The sequence below is a fragment of the Vipera berus genome (genome assembly GCF_964194415.1).
Source record: "Vipera berus genome assembly, chromosome: 1".
NCBI lineage: Eukaryota > Metazoa > Chordata > Lepidosauria > Squamata > Viperidae > Vipera > Vipera berus.
This window is the reverse complement of record NC_138202.1, coordinates 110861684-110877480: the sequence shown is the minus strand read 5'-3', so window position 1 is coordinate 110877480 and position 15797 is coordinate 110861684. Positions and strand designations below refer to the sequence as shown.

Sequence of the window (15797 nt, the reverse complement as noted above, 5' to 3'; positions counted from 1 at the left end):
GTGACCCAAGAGAACAGGTCAAACCTAATCGGCCTAGACTGGTTCAGGGCACTTGGCATACAACTAACGGGCATCAACAGGGTACAGGCCGCAAGCCTCGAAGACGTCTGCAAACAATTCGCAGACGTCTTTGACGGTTCCCTAGGAACTTACACAGGGCCCCCCATCACCTTTAAGCTAAGGCCAGATGTACCTCCCATTAGAATCCGAGCCCGAAGGGTCCCGTTCGCCCTCAAACAAAAAATTGAGGACGAGCTGGACCGCCTCGTCAAAATAGGAGTCCTAGAACCCACTGACGGTGGGACCTGGGAAACCCCTATAGTAACACCTATAAAACCTAACGGCCAAATTCGTTTATGTGCCGATTATAAAGCTACTCTAAACCGGGCACTTAACGCACATGCTTACCCGGTCCCCGCGGTGAAAGACGTCCTCTCTTCGATCAGGTCCGGCGCCATCTTTGCCAAACTTGATTTGGCGCAAGCGTATTTGCAGCTTCCAGTAACTCCTGAAACCGCAGATGCGCAAACGATTGTAACTCACCGCGGGGCTTTTAAAGTCAAACGCTTACAATTTGGCATTTCGGCAGCCCCAGGAATCTTCCAAGAAGTAATGGAAAAAACTTTAAAAGGGATTCCTGGGGTATGCCCCTATTTTGATGATGTCCTAATCGCAGGCGAAAACGAAGAAAATTTAGCGGAGCGCCTGTCAGCTGTTCTGACAAGATTCAGAACAGCAGGTCTTAAACTTCACAAACAGAAATGCCAGATAGGAGTCCCCTCAACAGAATTTTTAGGCTACAAAATAGATGCCCACGGGGTGCACCCCACCGACGCAAAAATCAAAGCTATCAAAGCGGCCCCAACACCAAAAAATAAGCAAGAGTTACAAGCGTTCTTAGGACTCTTGAACTTTTATCATGCATTTTTACCACATAAGGCTACTCTAGCCGAACCGTTGCACCGCCTCTTAGATAAAGGACGCCCCTGGCTCTGGACATCGGAACACGATGCCAGTTTCAACAAACTCAAAAACGTCCTGTGCCACAGTTCTACAGTTACATTATTCAGGGAAGACCTTCCCCTCTGCATCGCCTGCGATGCATCTCCATACGGTATTGGTGCAGTATTAAGTCACCTTTTTGACTCAGGAGAACAAAAACCTATAGCATTCTATTCTAGGACCCTAACAAAGGCAGAAAGAAATTACGCCCAAATTGATAGAGAGGCGCTAGCCATCGTTGCGGGGGTCAAAAAGTTCCACGACTACCTATACTGTAGAACGTTTACCATATTCACCGATCACAAGCCCCTTCTGGGCATATTCACGTGGAACAAACTAACCCCGCAAATACTTTCACCCAGAACACTACTTTGGTCAACCTTCTTGTCAGCTTATTCATTCCAATTAATCCATAAACCGGGAAAAGAATTAGGACACGCTGACGGGCTCAGCAGGCTTCCCCTGCCTGAATCTGACCCAGACCCAGCTCCAGCTGGGCGTATTCTGGCGATCTCAGAACTTCCAGATACCCCCCTGACAGCTAAGGACATTTCCGCAGCTACAGCCACTGACAGAATATGCAGCCGAATATATCAATGGGTCTCCGCAGGATGGCCAACCTCGTGCCCAGGGGAGGAATTTAAACCATACTATGCTAGACGACACGAACTTTCAGCACACCTAGGGTGCCTTCTATGGGGAAACAGGGTGGTAGTTCCCCAAAAACACAGATAAAAAACATTAATAACACTTCATGAGGGCCACCCAGGGATCGTAAAAATGAAAGCCCTAGCGAGAAGCTATGTATGGTGGCCGGACATAGATAGCAACATAGAAAATTATGTCGCAGGCTGTTACCCTTGCCAACTAACAAGATCAGCCCCACCTCAAAACACTCCACACAGATGGGAGGCAACAAAGAACCCATGGTCCAGGGTCCATCTGGACTTCGCCGGACCATTCCAGGGCCAAACATTCCTTATAGCTGTGGATAGTTTCTCAAAATGGCTTGAAATTGCCCCAGTCCACAGCACCACCACTACCAACACAATTCAGGCTTTACGGGGGTTTTTTGCTACACACGGCCTCCCTGACACCCTTGTCACTGATAATGGACCCCAATTTACATCCCGCGAATTTCAGATATTCACGAGGGGCAACTCTATTAAACACGTAACATCAGCTCCCTTCCACCCCTCCTCCAACGGGATGGCTGAAGTCATGGTGAGAGCCACCAAAGACGCCCTCAGAAAAATTGTACAAGGCAACTGGCATCGCAGACTCTCCCAATACCTTCTCGCCCAGCACACCACACCATGCACCACCACCGGAAAATCACCAGCGGAACTACGATGGGGACGAAGACTGATCACCCGGTTGGATAGAATGCACCCAGACAGAGGCAACATTGAAAGCGAACATCCCCTTCCATCGAGAACTTTTTCCATGGGCCAAACCGTATGGGCCCGTAACTATGCATCAGGACCAAAATGGCTGCAAGGCACCATAATCGACCAAACAGGGCCACTTTCATACATTATACAGACTCAATTCAATGAACACATCCGCAGACACTTAGATCAGTTGCGGAACCGACAACCCCAAAACATTCCACCACCAACCCCGCCCCGCACATCACCCCCCCCAAATAGCAACCGAAACCCGTCAAATTCCCACATTCTACCAACCAGCACCGGGGGAAGGGGAACAAGAGAACGACGGAACCCCAAGACGCTCCAGCCGAAGAAGACAACCACCAACATATTTGCGAGACTACGAATGGGGGGGCAAAACACAGCAACGGAGGGAGAGGAATGGCACCAGTTCAGGGGAGGGGTAAGGGGTGATATGTATTCATCAGTTAATTGTAATAAGTGTTCACATGTTAATGACATTATTAATTAGTTATGTTACATAAAGTTGGAAATGGTTTCAGAACGCTTCGTGAGGTAAATCTCCCTTGACAGTTCAGCACGCGGCAATTTGACAGCTGTCAAATTGCCGGCAGCTAACACGCAGGCGCAACGTTGACAGCTCCACACGCAGACCCGAGCTGTCAGAAACCAACGCAGACGATTGGCCCAGCCAACGAGCGGGAAAGCAGCGGGTCCAGGGATTGGCAGAACCAACAATCAGCGGGCTATATAAGGGAGCTGTAACCCCACTGCCTTCGCCTTGGTGTACCTCAATAAACCTAGAAGCTGAACCTGCTGTCTCCGCGTAATCCTTATCACCTATCTACCACTAACGAGCTGGAGCTGCATGCTTTCCCCACCTGAAGCCTCAGGACTGTCCTGCTGCTGCAGCTGTGCCTCAGCCAAATCAGTCTCAGCCAGCTGTCCAGAGCCATTGACCAACTCCCCTCCTGAAGTGCCAGGGACTGGTTCATCTTCCTCTGAACCGACATCTGGAGGAGTCATCACAGGGTACTTGTATCAGAAATTTGACCACCTGAGTTTTCAGTATGGCATCAGTTGTGACATCAAGGCATGGCCAAGGTATAGCCAATGTATCAAGAAAACCTTTGGAAATTTCAGAACTGCTGCTCTGCAGATAAGGAAGTAAAGACCCTGTTTTTGAAGTTGGTTCTAAGGGATCAGATGGGATTGCTGCTACTGTACCAACCTGCCTATCTAAACTGCTAGATGCCATAACTGGACTGGCAGTAGAGTTCTCCAGGCTTCTGATCTTGGGAAATTTAATTTTTCTTTCCTAGGGCATAGAACTGGAAGTCCAGTTGTTCATGGCCTCTGTGGCAAATATGGACCTGCCTTAGATAATCAAATAACGTATTTTCCGGCGTATAAGACGACTGGGCGTATAAGACGACCCCCTACATTTCCTGTTAAATTATAGGGTTTGGACTATACTCACCGTATAAGACTACCCCTCTTCCAACGCACACCAAATAAAAATTAAAAAACATCAGATTTGATTTTAATATGATAATTTTAAATCAAATGCTTATGACATGCAGGTGCTTAGTAGGAAAACTGTCACTTATAAACATAAGGCTGTTTGTCATCAAACATGTAAACATAAAACAGTGCAAGTGGATTAAAAATAATAATAATTAATAATAATAATAATTAATAATAATAATAATTAATAATTAATAATAATAATAATAATAATAATAATAATAATAATAATAATAATAATAATAATAATAATAATAATAATAATAATAATAGAAGAAGTTGGAAGGGACCTTGGAGGTCATTTAGTCCAACCCCCTGCTAAGGCAGGAAACCCTATACCATTTCAGACAAATGGCTGTCCAGTCTCTTCTTAAAAACTTCCAGTGTTGGAGCATTCACCACTTCTGGAGGCAGGTTGTTCCACTGGTTAATTGTTCTAACTGTCAGGAAGTTTCTCCTTAGTTCTAGGTTGCTTCTCTCCTTGATTAGTTTCCATCCATTACTTCTTGTCCTGCTTTCAGGTGCTTTGGAGAATAGCTTGACTCCCTCTTCTTTGTGGCAGCCCCTGATTCCAGCAACCATTCCCTATTTTCCTAATTCACTTTTTCACTTTTCCTAATTCACTCTAAAGCTTTCCCTGCGCAGAGCCTTAAGTAACACAAGCTGCCTGCAATTAGTGCAGGTTGGCATCCCACCAGGCTCAAGGTTAACTCAGCTTTCCATCCTTCCAAGGTAGGTAAAATGAGGACCCAGATTGTTGGGGGCAATAAGCTGACTTTGTAATAATGCTGCTTGGGGTGTGTGAAAGCCCTAATAAACAGGCATATACACAGAATGAAGGCTATTGCTAAGCACATTGATTTGTGCTTTAAATTGTAAGCCACCCTGAGTCTTCGGAGAAGGGCAGGATATAAATGGGATTTTTAAAAAAAAAGACCAAATGGGAGATCCGCTCCAGGTTTTCCAGCCAGCCCGCCCAGTTCCTGAGTCAAATGTGTCCTTAGAGCTAAGCTGCTGCTCTGGCTGCTGCCTTCCCCAGCTGCCTTTCAAGTTGGGATATACTACAGCTGCTCTTCAACTTTAGAAGGAAAGACGCCCAGACCCCAGCCTGTAAAAAATCACAGACTGCAGCTTCTTCTCCAATTGGTCCCGCTTTCCCTGCGCAGACTAAATGGGAGATCCGCTCCAGGTTTTCCAGCCAGCCCTGTCCCTAAATTTTCAGCACCCGGCTATAAGACCCCTGACTTTTGAGAAGATTTTCATGGGTTAAAAAGTAGTCTTATACGCCGGAAACTACGGTACCCGATATACACAAGGGGTAACATGCCAGTTCTGGTTTTTGTCTTGGGGAAGTGGCAATGTGATCTATAGTTGGAGGATATTGCTGTTACACCCTTGTTATAGATAGATTACTCACTGTTAATCTTGGAGTTGTCTATCCTGTCCTCCAGGAAGGAAGACCTGTTGGATTAGTCTGTCGCAGATGCATTTTGGATTTTAGAAGGTGTTTGTGGTTATTCTTCAGGCATGCTCAGATTCTACTGAGGCCTTAGCCAATAGGCCTGGAATGGGCAGCCAGGAACAGGCTTAGATTGATTTGGAGATGTGTGGTTGTACTGTCTCTATGCATCCTGAAGAGCTCTTTTGCAGAAGAGCAGTCAAACGTTCTTTATTGTTATTGAATGCAAATTGCCATTCAGTGCCCTTATTTAAGGTGACCGTCTCTCCTGGATAAGGAGAAACTGAAAGAGCAAGACCTCTATGAGGATTATTTGTGGCACCTCCTGCACAAAATCATTTAGATTCATTCTGAGTTGGATGCTAATTAGCCATATCTAGCATAATAGTTATCTCGGAAGAGTTTCACCCTGAGGGACTGGACAGGGATCTGTCCTTGGATCCGTCAGCTTGTCCACCTGTGTTTTAGTTTCATGCCCCTCCAGCCTGGTCAAGGCATCCTGGAAAGTAGCATGTAGCTGGATCCATGTGGTGGTAGAAGGTGTCTTTGAAAGAGGGGCAGTGGTGTGGTTCTACAGGCTCTGAAAGAAGCTGTAGTCTGTCTCCTTCTGAGAAATTTGGAAATCCTCCTTGACTGTCTGCTCCTCCGTGAAAAGCAAGTGGCAGCTGTAGTCAGGAGGGTCTTTGCACAACTTTGTCTTTGGTTCCCATTTTTGGTAGGAAGGCCCTGTTCACAAATACTCATGCTTTAACCACTTCCCAGTTGGACTTCTGCAATGTGCTTTATATGGGATTGCCTTTAAAGACATCCAGAAAGTGCAACTAATCCAGAATGAAACAGTGGGGATATTAATGAGCATGCGTTGATACATCAAAGCAGATTGCTACTTTATGAACTGTACTGGCTCCCAGTTGCAATTCCAGGTATACAACTTAAAATGGCCTACATAGCAAGGACTGAGTTATTTGCAGTGCCACCTTTTCCCACCTATTTCTATAAGGTCACACAAAGTAGGCATGCTTAAGGTCACATCTCTGAGGCAGTGTCATGTTACGGAACCTAAGGGGGATGTCCCTTTCTGTCACTGCACCTGCAATTTGAAATGAGTTCCCCTCCCCCAGGTTTGCATGGCCCCACCCCTGTTGGTCATCCATAGAGCCATAAAGACTAAGCTCTTCTCCAGTGCATTGGCCAGAATTATACATGATAGGAATGTGTATTGTTATCTCCAGGCTTTGATGTATGGTACTTATTTTCATTTAATTTACGGTGCTTGTTTTTCCTTTTTTTGCTTGGATTTTGATTTTCTTCTTTTCTTGATTGTACACCATGCTGCATCACAAATCGTGAGAGAGGCAGCATATCCTTTTTTAAATGACTAAATAAATGGTTAATGGTAGTTTTCATTAATACATTAATAATTCTGGGTACAAATATTAGCAGCAATTATATATTTCTTGCTTACAGAGCAAACCTCTGCTGCAAGCAATTACTTGGGAACCTTTTAAGGGTACATTATGGGATTTCTGATCTAAGAAAGCTCACAGTGACAAGAATTTGTGTCAAATCACACAATGAACGATTGTGTCATACCCCTGGTAGTATCTTTCTATGCCTATGTATAGTACCTTGCTTCATCCCACTTTCCACTCTCAAATTCTCATTTGCTGATGGTCCTTCAAAACAAAATGTGATCATTTTACCTCTTCTAGGTTTTAATAATTTCAGTGGGCTTTGCCTCCCCTTTTCGAGGACAGTATCTTCTCTTCTACTAAAGTTACATTTTCAAACTAGCAAATAGGACTTGCATGAGGACACCGGAGCTGCTGGGTTAGGAAAGGTTGTTAAATGAATGCTGTCCCTCACTTCTCCTGGGAGAAGCCAATCTCTAACTTTAGGGACATCCTGCAGATGTTATTTCCCAGCTGTGCTTTGGTTGATGTCATGTACGTTACTGGCACTCTTCTTATTTTGTCTGTTGCAGGTTTTTGGTTTTGCAGAAGCAGAGGGAACAGTTCAGTAAAAACAAAGCCTGGGTTATGAAAGAGATAATTAGAACAAATGTGAGGTATGTGAAAAGAGGAAGGATGTTATCTTAAGCACATTGCCAAATAGTGCAGAGAAGGGTTACCAAATAGTTTAGGATAGCCTTGGCACATCTTGTTGGAATAAGACGACACAACCAGCTTGGGAAGATGATATTTTAGAATAAGAACATGTCAGGAATTTGCAAAATTCACTTTGTTTAGGAATGGTTCCTGGACTGTTCAGTGCTCCTGGTTGTGAAGTGTGATGAGTTATGAAAAAGGGCCTAAAAATGTTTGTGTTGAGGAATATGGTAATTTATAGAATGGCTTCTCCTTGCATTACATCCCTATACAACATCACATTGGGCAATCACACAATCAGTTGAGAATTTGGCTGGAATAATATCCATGTCTTAGGCTAATATTAGATCAGACATTCTCTGCAGCACGGGGCTTTTCTAAACCAACCACGTGTTTGTTCCCTGGACTGCCCATTTTAAAAACTTACGTAATAACCCTTGGTAGCTCTGCAAAACACTATTATTCAATAACGTCAGGATCTCTTGATTATCTCAACGCTTTATTTTTTAAAGGACAAAAATAGGATTTATTTTCTGTGTAGCATCTCCTCTCCTGGATGCACCAGCAGTGTAATTACTGCTTGTTTTCATTTTCTGGTTCAACAGAGACAACATTGAAGGCAATCAATTGAAGGCAATCATCAAGCTGCATGAGGTCACCAATTGGTTAATTGATTCAATAATTTTCACATTAAGTAGAAGAACTCATTTTCAAATGCCACCATCCCAGATTGACCACGTGTGCTTGAATATATTTAGAGTTTCCAGCAACTTCAATCAGCTGTTCTGTGTCCTGTCCTCTGGGGTGATTTGCTGTCTTCAATGTGACAAATTTTCAGGCCATCGAAGAATGCAATTTGGAAATGATTTGGAAAAAGTGCTTTGAATCTGGCATGAGCATGGTAGCTCCTTCCTGTTGTTAAAGACTACTTCCTCCAGAACAGCCTGAAAAAAATACAGCTGCTTTAAAGACTGAATTCATTAAAATTAATTTGAGCCTTAAAGCAGGTGCAACCTCTTTTTCAGGCTCATGTGGAAATCTGGAAAAATTCAGGTGTTTTTAGTGGCCAGCAGAGCAGTATTAACCATGTGCACTCCTGTGTTCAGAAGCACTTTTGAATCTTTTTTTAAAAATGCATAGCTCAACTAATGAATTCTGCTTAGGGCATTATGTAAAAAAATGACTCGTATTCAGTATTTCATTTATATTTGAAAGGTATTCCGAGTTTAAATATGGCCATGAACATGCCCTCTGTATGAATGTATGATGTAAAGCAGAAAACGTTTTGAAAATATGGAGATACATATGCAAATATGAAATGTAAATTATGCAACTTTCATAACCACTCTTGTAGGATTTTAAAATGCTATATGAATAATTATAAGTGGCAATCTCAGGAGATAACTTTTGTTTGTTTGGGTTTTTTTGCTGTTGTGCATTTTCTCACCAATACAATGTTATATTCCTGTTGGACTGATTAAAGCCTCATATGATTAAATGTCCTTTGTGAAAGACATCTTGGAATTCCAGAAGAAACTGGAATGTCCTTGGCTTGAAGTAGCACCCTTTACTCTGCAGTGGAGCATTTCCAAGAAGAGTTCTAGATTCCAGTATGTGTATTGTCAGTGGCTACCCAGATAAATCTAATATGTGTATGATGATATTTTTAATTCTTTTGTTTTCCACATATTGCCAAAATATTGTTTCAGATCAAATTGACCTTTCCTGACAAAGGAGTTTCTGGGTGCTTCAGATTCAACATCTCTCTACTGATTTAAGTCTCAGGAAATTGTAAAAAGTTGAGCCACTTTGGTCTAATGGTTAAAGCACCAGGCTAGAAAGTAGGAGACTGTGAATTCTAGTTCCACTTTAGTGTATGAAAGCCAGCTGGGTGACCTTGGGCCAGTCACCTCTGTCTCAGTCCAACTCACCTCACAGGGTTGTTGCTGTGAGGCAAAGAGGAGGAGGAGGGAGTACTAGGTATGTTTATTGCCTTGTTAATAAAAACAATAAAGTGTAAATAAAAATAATAAATAAAAAGATTTTAGATTAGACCATCTGAATAGGTCAGGAAGTGAGAAAATTAGAAAAGAATCTGTGAGAACCAAGGCTATCTCCGCTGTTCTTGGAACAGGGTAAATAAATGTGGCTTAAAGTACAGAGTTGATACCCCATAACATTGGAAAGAAGAGTGATTAGGCCAATACAAAACTGTATGTTTTTAACAGTCGTCCACTTGGAATGTGAACTGATTAAAATATTAGGGATATTTACCAAGTTTTTTTTAATACTTGGAGTGTCTTCCTCCTGCTCCACCATTTTTTTGACCTCTAACTTTCATCAATAATCTGCTGCCATTCTCATATCTCAGCTTGCTAAGCTGATGGTCTTTTCAGCCAAAGTTTGTTTGTGTGTGTGTGTGTGAGTGTGTGTGCGCGCACATACATGGCATTTTCCGAGGTTACTGGGCATGTTGAGTTATCTTCAGCGCTGTTGTTCTCTTTGGATTCATCTGGAGAAACCCAGTCCCCTTTTGGCAGGACATCAACATTGGGCTCTCTTCTAGGAAGACTGAAGTTCTATCTTTAACTATCCAATTTGCAAAGCTATTTTGGCACTGGCCAAGGTTACAGAATGATGTGCTTTCAATAACTGAAGCATCTCTTATTATTTTACAAAGCCAAGCTCCCTCCGGCATATTCGGTGAAGAGAAGCTGTTCATTTTCTTTTCTGACTTCTCTTACTTTGGCGATAGATTTGTGTTACATCCTAGCAATCCAACTATTAAAAGTATAACTTGGCTACTGTATATGGGTTGGGCTGTTTAACTGTGATATATGTCATTCGAGTGCATCCAGATGTTGCACATAGCTTCGCCTAAATAATCCAGTATTTATTTACTTATTTTCATGTATATTCATCCAGTTCTCAGTGGACACAATCCAATGCATGGATCATAATCAATATGACTCGATGGACTGAAAATGAAGAAGTCAGTTGATTGTTGTCCTAGAGACACACAGTGGTGCTTAGAAATGTGTGAACCCTTTTGAATTTTCAATATTTCTGCATAAGCACGGCCTAAAAATGTGATGTGTTCTCCATACAAGTCCTAAATCTAGATGAAGGAGAACCCAATAAAACATATGAGTCAAAAACATACTTGTTCCTTTATTGAGGAAAATTGTTCAGAATTACATATATGGCAAAATATGTGAGGCTCCGGTATTATCAGTTTATTTGAAGGGGAAATTAGAGTCAAGTGTTTCACTGGGAAGATAATCAGGGGTGAGTGTGGGAGGTCCTGTCTTATTTAAAGAGTAGAATTCTGACTATTCATTCTCAAAGTCTGACCTTCACCACATAGGCATGTGGATGCGTATGGAAGCACAAAGAGATTTGTGGGGACCTCTGAAAAATGCTCACCCAGGTTACTAAATTACTGCCAAAGTGTTTGGACTCCACCAGTCCATTATCAACAGATTGTGTACAAATAGAGTCAACTCAACACCAATGTTACCCATCCTGAAAGTGGTCAATGAAGAAAAGTTACACCAAGAGCAAGATGTGTAAGTTTCAAACAACAACAACAAAACCCCAGGTTATCATCCAAGGAACTAGAGCAGGGGTAGGCCAACCTTGGCTCTTTTATGACTCATGGACTTCAACTCCCAGAATTCCTGAGCCAGCTATGCTGGCTCAGGAATTCTGGGAGTTGAAGTCCATGAGTCATAAAAGAGCCAAGGTTGCCTACCCCTGACCTAGAGACTTCTTTTGCATTGGCAAATCTCAGTGTTATGAGATTACCATCAGGAAGACAATGAACAACAATGCTGTGCTTGACAGGATGGCAAAGAAAAAGTCACTGCCCATCTACAGTTTGTGAAAAACCACATGGAAGACCCAGAAAGCTGCTAGAAGAAAGTTCTGTGGACACACATTTCAGCAAGAGTTTTAGCTAGAGTACCCCAGAGGAAATGAGAAAATGGGTGTCTCCTTGTTTTTCTACCATCAGGCCTCTGACCCACTCCAGTTGAGAGGGGAGGCCAAGAATGAAGCAATTGCTCTCTGATTTCTATATGTGTACTTCTAGAGCGCTTGATAATAAAAAGGTGTGCAATTATTTTTTGTTTAACAACTGTCCCAGTTTAAACATTATTCTCTTTTATTTTAATTAAAGAGAGAGATTCATGAAAAAAATAATTGCTACTAGTTTCCATTTCAAATAAACAAAGAAGCAGGTTTGGTTGTTGAAAGATGCTGCAATTTCATTGTCATGGGATTAAATTGTTGATCATTGCGTACACATGGAAATTTTCCTTCTCCTAATTTCAAGCTCATTTGAAATTTGCTGGAACCAACAAGAAACAGAGTAGAACAAGCAATAGAATTGATGGCCCCTATTTAGAACAGGGCTTGGCTCACTCAATCTTCCAGTCCCATTGACTGAAACAGCTGACTTTAATTTCCCCTTCAAATGAGCTGATAATCCTAGCGATTCCTGTAATTTTGACATACACAAATATATAAACTTGGACATTCTCTTGACTTAATTTGTTTAATTGGGTTCTCTTTATCTAGTTTTAGGACTTGTGTGGAGAACTTACCACATTTTAGGTCATATGTATGCAGAAATATTGAAAATTCGAAACTTTTAAGCACTACTTGTACAGATAGTTGTCAGGAATCCAATCTAACTTGAAAGCACAAAACCCCATAATAAAACTATGCAGTCATGCTTTAGGTCAGGTGACTGTTGCTGACTTTTAGGCATGGCATTTGATTGAAAGGCATGTGTCTTGGGAAAGTTGGCTACCAATTAAGAAAAAAATACCATAACTCATTATAGCACAGTCAGTTGAGCTCTGCTTAACCTTGAGTATATTTTTATGATGAGCAGGAAACACAGTGTAAGATAAACAACTATGGTCTTAGGGGAAAAGGTCAAATAGCAATGAGATAATTTTCCCAGCTCAGAGATGGCTGATAAAGAGAACTTTGGGCAGCACAACAACATTGTCCTGAAAACAGTGCTATGTTTAATAGTTAACACATTGTCAATGGGTTAGAAGATTTGTTCAGTGGTATCAAATCTGTGATGTACTCCTGAGTTCAAGATGGAAAACCTGACAAGTGATCTATACTTTTAGGGAAACCATATTTCTTGATGTTTTCCCCAAAGCAATTTATTTAGATGTTTAATTTACATCATGTCCAATTAACATGTGCTAGGTAGTTTTTCTTGAGTATAATGTAGAACCATATACAACATTTTTTACACTCTTGGTGCCAAAAAATATGAGCAGAATGGAATCTACTGTGATTGAGGATATCTATTTTGGATAAAAGAGAATTATATTGTAATCTGCTTCCTGTTAAGTATTTTACAGGTTAAATGAATGATCCTTAGAAAATTATGAATGTTATATTTATCACTTTAATATTCTATCAATATTTGGGCCACATTTTATGGCGAGGGAGTCTGAGGGCATAACTTTAGCATTAGAAAGGATTCTATCAATATAAAGAAAGAACTAGGTATGCCTTTGAGAACTTCAACATTACTTTGATTTTTTTTAAAAATTTTTTAGTGAGGAATATAAATGTCCACTTAGACTAAGGTATCTAATTTTTAAATCAAGAGATTAAAATATAAAAAAATATATGTAGTCTGGATGCATGTGTATTATATTAAATATATAACTTTTGGGATGTTGATTAGTGCTGCCTAGATATCTCTTGAGGTGTTTATGATGTACAATTTTTCAGGAACCAGGAACTCTTCAAGCCAAATACAATAAAATAAATTTACCAAATAGTGATTTTGACAATGGATGGCTACAATCCATGGCCTGCTTCACACAACATGCAAAGCCATAACTGATTTTGGTTCTATGCAATGTGCAAATCTCAGTTTGTACCTTAATTCCATGGTTCAGTGAACTTAGAACCAATGTCATTTAATAGTTAAGCAGTTGGGTTAAAACTGGGAAATTCCACATCAAATTCACTCTCAAGCGTGGACACCATCTCTTATTCCAATCTTTGCTGCAGAGTCATTGTTAAAATGAACAGAAATCTCCCCATATAAATTACATTGAAATTGTGGGAAAAAGTGGGATATAAATCCAAACATTTAAAAATAAAAATGAGACTAAGCTACTTTTGAATTAAAATTTTATGTACATGTTGCCTTATCCCTAATTTAAAATTTATATTATTTTCTTCATCCTAGGTGATGCTGGAGCAAATATCATCCATGTTTCCAAAGAGGCCCGGAAGAGGTTTCTTGGCCCTTTACACCCATCCTTCAACCTGGTGAAAATCATCCGTGCCTGCTTGTATAAAACTTTATCAAGCAATGCACATGAGTTGGCCAACGGACGTTTGGGCATTTCATTAACCCGAGTTTCGGATGGAGAAAATGTCATATTATCAGAGTTCAACTCCAAAGAAGAGCTTGTCCAGGCAAGTTGTAGCTTTAGGGCATTCTAGGAGCTTTGAACATGAAGCCATAAATGCCTATCTCCCAGGAACTTCCTTCCTTCCTTCCTTCCTTCCTTCCTTCCTTCCTTCCTTCCTTCCTTCTCTGCAAATACTGCAGGCTTCTCTAGTCAGTTCACTTATTTCACACGATGTTTCCCCATCTCTCTCCCAGGCATGTGTCTGCAGCACTTTCATTCCAGTATACTGTGGCCTGATCCCTCCAAGTCTTCAAGGAGTGGTAAGTCAGCACCAGGATGTTTTAACTTTCAGCCGTTTGGTATTGTACAACAAGAGCCTGTTCCAGTTTTTCCTGCTTCATCAAGAGGGAAAGAGGAAACTCGGAGACTAGGGAAGGTGACATAATATGCTGCATAATTCTGGAAAAATGATCATAACAATATACAGTTGTAATCAAATTATTCTCAAAGGAGTGGGGTTTTTTCTTGATTTCTGAGATCAAGCATAAGAAATCTGATATTTGGAAGGGGAAAAACAAAAAACTTAGGGGAGAAAACAGGACTTTTTCAAAAAAAAGAGGGAAAGAAGAAAAGAAACAGTATTATTTGTAGTATCACTTATGTGTTTCTGGACCATAATGTTTATAGGCATAATGTATCTTTAGCAAAATTTAACTTAGGTTTAAGGAAACCAAAATGTGTTGTTCTCAAATGTTTGCTTTTCTTTGTTGAGTAAGTACTGAACAACAGTTTTGGAGGAAAGACCTGTTGCCACAAAAAAAAGTTGAAGAGCTACCTGGACTATGATGTCAATGACCAAACCTGGGACTTTGATGTCATAAAGGCAGCCCTCAATGACCATAACAGGGTCTTCAGCATTGCCATGAGTTTGTTTTAAAACTTGGTTAAAAAAAAAAGGTGTGCCAAAGCAGAAAATAAAAAATTTTCTGCTAGGAATTGGAGAGAAACCTGGAATGGTTTTGGGGGTTTTTTTGGGGGGGCAAACTTTCAATTAGTTTATCAGAATATAAAATACAAAGGAAAATAAAAATAATGGGAACTGGTGGCTGGGAAAAGGAAAAAAGAGAGAGTGGTGAGTAAAAAGGGAAAAAGGAAAAAAATGGTATTGATTTCCAAATTTCTTTAGCATAATAGAAGATAATAACATTAAAACCTCAACTTTTTATTTTGATACAATAATATATACTAGCCATTTCTATAACAACAAACTTATCTAATTAGCAAAACCAAATTTTCATTTTTCCATCATGAGCTCAAAATCTAGAAGTGGTTTCCAAATAAAAACAAAATTAGATATATTCTTTTCTTTGAATAAAGGAATCAATTTAATCATCTCTGTATTTTTTCTTTGCTGTGGAAAATAATATATATTTGCTATTATTAATTGTTATAGATTATCATCATTTATATTAGCAAAATTCACTGTATTTTTTCAGTTTTTCTAGTCTTAAACTTTTTTACATCCATTTTAAAACAACTTTTTAAAAAAATATTTGTAAAATCAACAAATTCTAATATGTTTTTTAAACTTCCTCTTAACATAAAGGTAAAGGTTCCCCCGCACATGCGTGCTAGTCGTTTCCGACTCTAGGGGCCGGTGCTCATCTCCGTTTCATAGCCGAAGAGCCAGCGCTTGTCCGAGGACGTCTCCGTGGTCATGTGGCCAGCATGACTAGACGCCAAAGGCGCACGGAACGCTGTTACCTTCCCACCGTAGTGATCCCTATTTTTTTACCTCTTAACATAGATACTTTCAAATATACTTTTAATATTTTACAAGCTTTAGGAATTAAGCATTATAATAAAGAAAAAAACATTGTCGAACCCATTTTATGTTAAAACT

At 40.5% G+C, this 15797-nt stretch overlaps 1 protein-coding gene across 2 annotated transcripts in view; it reads left to right on the top strand.

Annotated features, from left to right (window-relative positions):
* The window catches only part of PNPLA2 (patatin like domain 2, triacylglycerol lipase), a 365554-nt gene that overhangs the window by 24010 nt on the left and 325747 nt on the right, over window positions 1-15797 (top strand). For both annotated transcript variants that reach the window (XR_014024546.1, XM_081313172.1), the window contains exons 2-3: window positions 13726-13958; window positions 14149-14214. Coding sequence is in view for 1 of the 2 variants with exons in the window: in XM_081313172.1 (XP_081169298.1) it covers window positions 13726-13958; window positions 14149-14214 (299 nt within the window). In the remaining variant the exon portion in view is untranslated. The remainder of the gene's footprint in view (window positions 1-13725; window positions 13959-14148; window positions 14215-15797) is intronic.